The 9083-nt window shown below is 29.6% G+C and overlaps 1 protein-coding gene across 2 annotated transcripts; it reads left to right on the top strand.

The window, feature by feature from the left end:
- Nucleotides 1–581: 581 nt before the first annotated feature.
- On the top strand, nt 582–8083 carry LOC145086434 (stomatal closure-related actin-binding protein 1-like). 2 transcript variants are annotated; one of them, XM_079024191.1, is made up of 13 exons: nt 582–735; nt 1028–1330; nt 1415–1543; nt 1649–1741; nt 2021–2161; nt 3425–3493; nt 3606–3689; nt 4274–4454; nt 5268–5384; nt 6069–6127; nt 6248–6382; nt 7640–7789; nt 7892–8083. In XM_079024191.1, the coding sequence occupies exons 2-13, from the start codon at nt 1049–1051 to the stop codon at nt 7934–7936; spliced, it is 1485 nt and encodes a 494-aa protein (XP_078880317.1). In that variant the 5' UTR covers nt 582–735; nt 1028–1048; the 3' UTR covers nt 7937–8083. The 2 variants fall into 2 exon arrangements, with proteins under 2 accessions (XP_078880317.1, XP_078880318.1); XM_079024192.1 differs by having other exon boundaries at nt 735–844.
- Nucleotides 8084–9083: the final 1000 nt, after the last annotated feature.

Here is a 9083-nt window from a genome sequence, read left to right as displayed (position 1 = left end):
GAAGGAGCGACACAGATGAAAGCGGGGGGCGTAGATGTCAAAGGTGCACAAAGAAGGAACGTGTGGGAAGGATGAGGCGGGCAAATCGGGGCAATTGAAGTTCCAGTCTCAATTATTGTTAATATTTTAGTGAACTAAGTAAACCAATTTTGTAGACCGAGTGAGAGGTACCAACTTAATCAGATGCAAATCAAACACCTTGACCGGACTGAGACAGACAAAAAGTCTGACCGGACACCAAATCAAACAAGCCCTAACCCTAATTCGAAACCCAACATGAAAATAAAAAAGGTTAACATGATACATCATAATAATTTAACGAGTTGGGTTAAGATGAAACTCTCTCTTTTGACACGAAACTATATATTTGTGTTGACCATAATTTAAGAAAAAACAAAATACCTTTATATTTCTTCGAATATAAGTTTATAACCCAAAACAATTACTAAAATCTAGAAGAAAGAACAAAACTATGGGTCCAGCTAATATTTTTTTACAATGCAAGCAAACACATCCAACAGCATCATGATAATTTATGAATCATGAGCGTAATAGTATTCCCAATTTAAACCTAGTTCATCAATTTAATTAATTATATTCCCAATTCTGTCTTTGTCTCCCTCCCTCTTTCTCAACTTTCCTTGTTCATGTTTTGACTGCTCTAACAAATTAAATCTTCACCGACTGAAGAAATCTCTCCTCAATTATCTACTTTTGTCTTATTTTACATGTGATGTAAGTGCATTCTTCATTTTCCTCCATGAGTTCCATTTTACTTTGCTTTGTTTGGTTAAATGTGTATGATTGAAGTTAGGGCTTTGTTCGTTAACAACTACCCCTTAAGGTGAAAATGTCGATATTTAGGGTTTTGCCCCTTTTATGTGTTGCTATTCATACTAGCAGTTGTTTTCTTCATTGATTTTTCGTATCTCCCTTTGCTTGTGTTTTCGTTAATGTCATTCTCTAGTATATCAATACGTTGATTGTTCTAACTTCTAAGTCGTTTCTGATTCTTATGATTTTACAGTGTAATATATAAATCGGAACGATGACGAAGGTGGGTCGTGATTTCAGCTATACAATGCAAAGTTTGGCAGTTCCCCCTGTATCTGCAGATGTGATGTTTGCATCTACTCGATTTCCAAACTACAAAATTGGGGCTAATGACAAAATTGTGTACGGAAATGAAGACCAAAAGTTGGTTTCTATGAAGGAAGTCATAGCCAAAGAGACTGCTCAGTTGTTAGAACAACAAAAACGCTTATCTGTTCGTGATTTGGCTAGTAAATTTGAGAAGGGCTTAGCTGCTGCTGCTAAATTATCCGATGAGGTTTGTTCTTTGAAAGTTTTCATGATCTTAAAAGTTAGTTTATACTTTCATTATACTGAAAATCGCTTACTTATGAGGAAACAGGCTAAACTCAGGGATGTGACTTGTTTAGAGAAACATGTTCTTTTGAAGAAGCTTAGAGATGCACTTGAATCACTTAGAGGGCGTGTTGTGGGTAAGAACATGGATGATGTAGAGGATGCCATTGCTATGGTTGGTTTCGTCTTTCTTTGTAGTTTCTACCTTTTTCTCCATTATTTTTTCTTATAACAATTCTTTCTTTAAAAAGGAATCACTTAATCATATCCATCATTGTAGGTTGAAGCTTTAGCTGTTCAGTTGACTCAGAGGGAAGGAGAGTTAATTCAAGAAAAGGCTGAGGTTAAAAAGCTTGCAAATTTTTTAAAGCAGGTTTGTGTCTTTGTGACAATCTACAGTTTTTCTTCTTTTTTGTTCTCTCTAGACTTTCTTTCTTATATCTAACTGATGCATATTCAAGAAATATATGCTTAACCATTTACAACTTGTTCATGAGAAGTTTGAATTTGAATAGCTTTTATTCCACAATTTAACAACCAATTGTAGTACAATCGAAGTTGTAGCATTAGGATAAAACAGAATCATTGTAGATTTCTTATATTTTCAAATGATTCTGTTTTTTTGTAATTTAATTTTTGTAACTTCACACAGGCTTCAGAAGATGCTAAAAAGCTTGTTGATGAAGAAAGATCTTTAGCAAGGGGTGAAATTGAAAATGCAAGAGCTGCAGTTCAGAGAGTAGAAGAGGCTCTTCAGGAGCAAGAAAAAAATTCAAAAGCTTCTGGAACCCAGGTTTTTTTTGGAATTTTCTAAACAGTCTTTTACATATGCTCATGATTATTGTAAAAGGAGTGTATACAAAATCAGATTTTTGTTATATATTATGTGGTTATTTCTTAAAGTATATGAACTAAGGTTCTATACTTCTATATATTTGCAACAATCTTTTTGTATAATGTGGTTGAAAGGGTAAAAAGGTCCCTCTGGCCCACACCTTTTATAAAAAAGTGACCTCATAAAAAAACTTATGTGCTATTTATTTTTTGACTTTATGGATTTAATGCATACAACACTTAATCTAGTAAGTCATCTATGCACGCCTCTTTTTTGATTTTGTGGGGACAACATGACTTAATGTGGAAAGATTAAGGGGTGATGATTTCTCATTAAGTGATGTATTTTCTTTTACAATTTTGCCCTCTTTGCATTTATTTTCAAGATTTATCCGAACTATTATCTTCAAGTATCAATATTTTTTGTTATCTAATGATATTGTGATATATTATGATTGTTAATCTGTTATAATATATCATTATATGTTATATTAAAAAGTTTCTATTTATATAATTCATAAGCTGAGAGTCATTTGTCATTAAAAAAAATTCATTCAAACAGTCGTCTTTCACCAAACAATATTTTCTGGAGGGGTAAAATGGTCATTTACTGTCATATAGACTGTTCACCCAGCATACAAAAGAAAACACGCAAACCTTATTTATCCAAATAACACTTAATGTGGAAAAAGTAAATGCCTTTCCACTAGACAAAACAAAATGGTCCACTTAATAAAAGTTTTTCTTTTTTGCAAGTTTTACTTTATTAGCAATTTTGTTTACATACAATCTACATTTCATAAATTGATATATTCATATTACTTTTAGGCTGTCTTTAACTCTTTTTGACTTTGAAGTCAAAAGAACTATAAACTATTCAAAGGATAATAGGAGCATAGTTTTGTAAAGTTCAGATTTTTTTTTGTTCCACATTTTATGTTTTTAACCTTTTTATTTCTATGCTAAATTACCAAAATAACAAACTCTACTCTTGTTTATTCTGTTATAGATCTTTCCATGTATTATTCAACATAAATCAAATCAAAATATCAAATAATTCTATGGTTTTATGAATGGAGACTCATTGAAAAGGGTGCTTATGTTAAATTTCTTAAATTATCTTAATTCATGGGGCTTTGAGCATTAAAGAGGGTTTGCATATCTTAAATTGTTAACTTATTTTAATGCATTATGATTTATTTATATTTTGTTTTATTTTCAGGATTTGGAAGAACTAATGAAGGAGGTTCAAGAAGCCAGGAGGATCAAAATGCTGCATCAGCCTAGCAAGGTATATTCACAACTTAATTTTTTAAATTCCTTTTTGTTTTTTTTTTGATATTTATAATTAGCCAATCAAAATCCTTTTTGTGATATTGTAACTTTATATGCTATTTGTGCAGGTTATGGACATGGAACACGAGCTTCAAGCATTACGAATTCAACTGGCTGAGAAGTCAAAGCGGTCAATTGAGCTTCAGAAAGAGGTGGGGTTTGACCATTTTGCCCATTTTCTTTTTTTACAGTCTTATTGACCATTTTGCCCTCTGATTAATTTTGCTAAGTAAACCATCTTTGTTACATTACTCATTGGTTTTTCATGTGCACCCCACAATTTGAACAGCTTGTAACTTTTTATAAATTTTGCTAATAAGAATTTAATCCATTCGACACTAAAAAGGTCAAATTGGGCTCTTTCTTTGGTATTTACTAGTAGTTTTTTCTTTTTCCTATAATCCTTATCTTTCACTAAAATAACCTTCAAAAAGTCCTCCACTATATCTAATGCTTTTTCCTTTCTATTATTAATTTACAGAAAGTTGTTCATGTTGTTACAACAAGATTAATTTTAATATCATCAAAATTGCATTAATTTTAGTATATACCATAATTTTCAGATGTAGCTTTTTCACAATCACTCATTAATTAACAAAATCTTGGAGGAGAACTTTTTCAATGCATTTATAGGACTCATAGCTTTCACGTTGTGTGATATTTAAGGGAAAAGACATAATTTTGGATTCTTTAAAAATAGCAATATTATCTGATTTTGTTTTATCCAAAATTTCAGTTGGCAATCAGTAGGAGGGTAGAGGAAAGCACATCCTACTTGTTTGAATTAAATGGGACACCTGCTTTAGGTTCATATTTACAAATCCAACCCTCTTCCAAAAAAACCTCACAACTTTCACAATCTTCTATTCAATGGTATCGATTCACATCTGAAAATGGAAACAGAGAGATTATTTCAGGTATACATATTTTCAGTACATTAATTCAAAACATTAACATACATTAAAAAAGAAATAAATATAAGGGGTATAATAGTCTTTCTAAGGTGATAGGGACCAAAACCAATAAAAAAGATCCAATTTTGGACCATTGGTGCATCACCAAAACTTTTTGGACTAAAACCACAGGGACCATTTTTGCAATTTTGTCATTTGTTTATTACCACATTGTACTATGAAAAATCTACCTATTTATAAGGGTTAATCTCATAAAAGATCTTATATTTTGTGTTATTTTTTTCCCGAAAAATACCTTAGATTTTTTCGTTTTTTCGATCTGGCCCTTTTAGTCAATTTTTCCTGAAAAAACTAGTAAAACGTGAGGGGGATTTTTTTGGGAAAAAACTAAAAGGCTTTTCGGAAACAATTTGAAAGTTGAGGGTTTTTTTTTTTTTTTCGGAAAAAAAAGACAAAGTTGAGGGTTCTTTCGGAAAAAATGAATAATAACAAGGTTCTTTTCAGAAAAAAAAAATAAAGTTGGAGGTTTAAACCGGAAAACACACAAAATATAAGGTCTTTTATGGAGATTAACCACATTTATAACAATGTCATCCAAATACAAAGTACAATGTCCTTATAAGAAAAGAATTGAAAGTACAATATGCTATAATTGGAGTGATTATTCAAAAGAGCAATAAAAATAAAAAGATGTAATATAAAAAGTAGAAGTAGGATATGCTATAATAAACAAATAAATGAAAGTTCAAAGTACATTGCTATTTTTTTTTTTTATTTTTACATTTTAAAAGTAGAATGTCGTTCTGGATTTGGTAGGGGCCACAAAATCTATCTATGCTCCTGAGCCCTCTGATGTTGGCCGGATTCTTCAAGCTGATGTCATTTCAGATGGTCAAACTATTACACTCACAACATCTGATCCCATTGAACCAGGTTTTTTTTTTTTTTTTTTTGGATATATATGTAATGGTATTGGAGACTAAAATAATGTACAATTAATTTAATATCTTAAAAGTTATGTTATTGAAGTGTACTATAAAATATAAATTTAAGCACACAAAATAGACACTGTTTTCACTAATTTTAATACTAGTTGTGAGACCTGTGTATTCCATGGGTTTATTAAAAAAAGTTATGTATAAAAGTCTAGACATTTAGAAAGTTGGAATTTATAACGAAAGTGAGAGAAATATTGAATTATTGAAATTGAATTGCTCATTTCTTTTTTTAAATTTAAGCAAATAATTTAAATAAATAAACAAATGAAATAATTGGGCTTTAATTTAGGAATTTTGAAATTAAAAGGGAAGTTGCATTAGTGAAATTGATAACCGTTTATTATTACATTATTACAATTACTACATTTAAAATACTATGTGAAATTTAATAAAATGGAAAAAAACCATAAAATGACATGTGGAAAAAAAATTTAATTTAAAATAACCACAAAATGACATGTGGCAAGATGAATGAGACTGACATGTAGCAAAATTTTTTTTTTATTTGTTAGAGTAGATCTTCGACCAAATTAAAGTCAATAATATAAATATGTGATTGATAATTTTATTATTATTACTATTATTATTATTATTATTATTATTATTTTGTTTTTAATAGCTGCGGGACTAGGAAACTATGTGGAAGCATTGGTTCGTCGACATGACACAGAATTTAATGTAATTTATGTTCTTTTAGTTTTATTCTATTTTATGTTGACAAACCATTTTTATATTAAATAAAAAAATTTAGTGATTTGTGAATAATATATTGTTTTTTTTTAAAAAAAAAAAATACAGGTAGTTATAATCCAAATGAATGGGGTGGATCATCCTTCAGAGTCTATTCATGTACTTCATGTGGGGAAGATGAGGATGAAACTTTGTAAAGGGAAAACAACAGTTGCTAAAGAATACTATTCACCTTCAATGCAGGTAACCTATAATAGCAATGTACTTATATTATTAATACTAAGTTTTTTGACTGAATAAAATAATATAAAAGGTTGGTATGTAAGATTACTTGTTTAATTTATAAGAGATGACATTTTTATTAAAACAAATAATAAGTTATTACAGAAACCACAGGGACCCAAACTCTAATTTACTCTTCTTGTAAAAAATATCACTGAAAGTGCAGAACCTTGCAAACTATAGGGTCATTTCTTGCAAATTAAAAACTACATGGACCAAAAGTGTATTTTCGGAAAATTAAAAGTACATGGATCAGAAATGTAATTCATGCAAACTAAACACTTGGACCAAAAATGTAATTTCGGAAAGTTAAAACTATAGGGATCAACAGTGTCTTTTGTTTATTTCCTTGTAAATCTAAAAGTACATGGACCAAAAATGTAATTCCAGAAAGTTAAAACTCTAGGGACCAAAAGTGTCTTTTGCTTATTTCTTTGTAAATTAAAAAGTACATGGACCAAAAGTGTAATTCTGGAAATTTAAATCCACATGGACCAGAAATTTAATTTATGCAAATTAAAATCTCCAACCACCAAAAATGTAATTTCAGAAAATTAAAACTACAGGGACCAAAAGTGTAATTTCTGAAAATTAAAACTACAGGGACTAGAAATGTAATTCATGCAAACTAAACACTTGGACCAAAAATGTAATTCCAGAAAGTTAAAACTATAGGGACCAAAAGTGTCTTTTGCTTATTTCCTTGTAAATTAAAAAGTACATGGACCAAAAGTGTAATTCTTTAAAAACTATAGGGACCAGAAATGTAATTTATGCAAATTAAAATCTACAGTGACGAAAAATGTAACTTCGAAAAATTTAAAACTACAGGGTCCAAAATTGTCATTTGATTATTTCTTGCAATTTCAAAGGTATTAGCACAAGTAACAAATAAAGTGTACATGTAACGGAAATTGTCAGAAAAGTCCTAATATTTTCAGGAAAGTTACACTTTAGTCCCAAGAATTTTTTTATACATAAAAGTCCCGATTATTTCATTTTGGCTCAAGTTTACAAAAAGTCCTTTTTTTTTTCTTTTAACAGGAAATCACATATTATCGTAACTTTTATGTTCAAAAAAAAATATTGGGACTAAAATGTAACTTTCCTGAAAATATTGAGACTTTTCTGACAGTTTCCCTATATGTAAGGATGAATTGTTGGTTAATTTATGATTTCATCCTTTTTATTTATTTTTGTAATTTTATAAAAATACAGCTGTGTGGAGTGCGGGGTGGTGGAAACGCTGCAGCTCAAGCATCATTCTGGCAGCCAAAGATCGGGCTCTCATTTGTTTTGGGATTTGAATCAGAAAGAGAAAGAAATGCTGCTATTATGCTAGCTAGAAGATTTGCCTTTGATTGTAATGTAAGCCTCCAAATCTCTTTCCATGTGAAATGACAATTTTACCCTTGCAGAAAAAGATATTTGAACTTTTTGAATGGTGTTGTTACAACTTTACAATTGCAGATCAATCTTGCTGGCCCTGATGATACAGCAGCCCAGAAACCTTAACTTCTGAGAATGAATATGTAATGTGTTATAAATGTATGTATAAGTTAGAAGGAATTGGGATTACTCAGATTGTGAAATTGTTGCTTACTTTATATTTTTATTTACACCATTTTGGCATCGTTTTGTTTGCCTTTTTGGTTTTGCTCATTTTGGTTCCTCACTGATTGTAACAAGTTTTTGTAGTTGTATATGAATTTAATACTATTCACTTGTCTAATTAAATAAACCTTGCTGCAATAATGTTCGGTATATGAAAACATACATTTTTTTCTTATCCTTTTCGCTAAGTAACTTTTTTTTTTTTTTTTTTTTTTTTTTTTTTTTTTTTTTTTTTTTTTTTTTTTTTTTGTATATCTTTTATCATATTTTGATCAAATCACAATTTAAAATGTTAAACATAAAAGTTACTTTTTAGATGTTAGTTGAGTCTATATGCCTCTCATACAATGCGTGTATTCGTCTTTTCAATGTGCCCTGCCGTAAAATCACATTTGTGAGGGGTCATCCGCCAAAGAATCCACTAGCGGTCTCATCATCAGGAGGCACGGTTTTTAGGGTAGGATTATTAGTAAAGTAGTCCACACATAAATGCGCATATATACATAAAAATGTTTTTTTATTTTTTTTATTATTTTATTTTATTTTATTATTTTATTTTTTTTTAATTTCTTTTCAGCGAATTTAGCGATTTTATAGTGTATGAAGCAAAAAAAAAAATAAATAAATAAAAATTAAAAATGTTTTTTCGGCGAATTTACTAAAATATAGTGATTTTATAGCATATGAAGTAAAAAAATAAAAATAAAAATAGATTAGATGTCTCAAAATTTTTTTTTATGTAAAACAGAAAAGTTCTTGGGTTTTCACGAATTTTTGAGTTATCAAATGATTCTAGCCCTATACATTTAAATATATATGTTAATTGTTATGAGACAAATTTTTATCTTTATATTATTGTCAATATGTTTAACTTACACCAACATTCTCAGAAGTCCAAGATCTTGGATTAGTGGAATATCTTGGGACTACCTTCATATTTTTTGTGATGTCCTATGCAAGAGTAAAGACTTGACTAAAAGGGATAGACTATGTCAAATGGAACGTGATCAAAGTAAAATAAATGTTGAAGTCCTCCCTAAATATGGGT

Source organism: Lactuca serriola, chromosome 2 (assembly GCF_051521515.1).
Source record: "Lactuca serriola cultivar US96UC23 chromosome 2, Lser_US96UC23_V15, whole genome shotgun sequence".
NCBI classification, from domain to species: Eukaryota; Viridiplantae; Streptophyta; class Magnoliopsida; order Asterales; family Asteraceae; genus Lactuca; species Lactuca serriola.
The sequence above is the reverse complement of the archived record's forward strand: the minus strand, read 5'-3'. Positions and strand labels throughout refer to the sequence as shown.

What these genes read in the sequence shown, in the direction of transcription:
- LOC145086434 (XM_079024191.1), top strand. Translation starts at nt 1,049, where the DNA reads ATGACGAAGGTGGGTCGTGATTTCAGCTATACAATGCAAAGTTTGGCA. An exon ending in CAAAAGCTTCTGGAACCCAG is followed by an intron (nt 2,162 to 3,424) that starts GTTTTTTTTGGA and finishes TTTTATTTTCAG; the next exon opens with GATTTGGAAGAACTAATGAA. An exon ending in TGCTGCATCAGCCTAGCAAG is followed by an intron (nt 3,494 to 3,605) that starts GTATATTCACAA and finishes CTATTTGTGCAG; the next exon opens with GTTATGGACATGGAACACGA.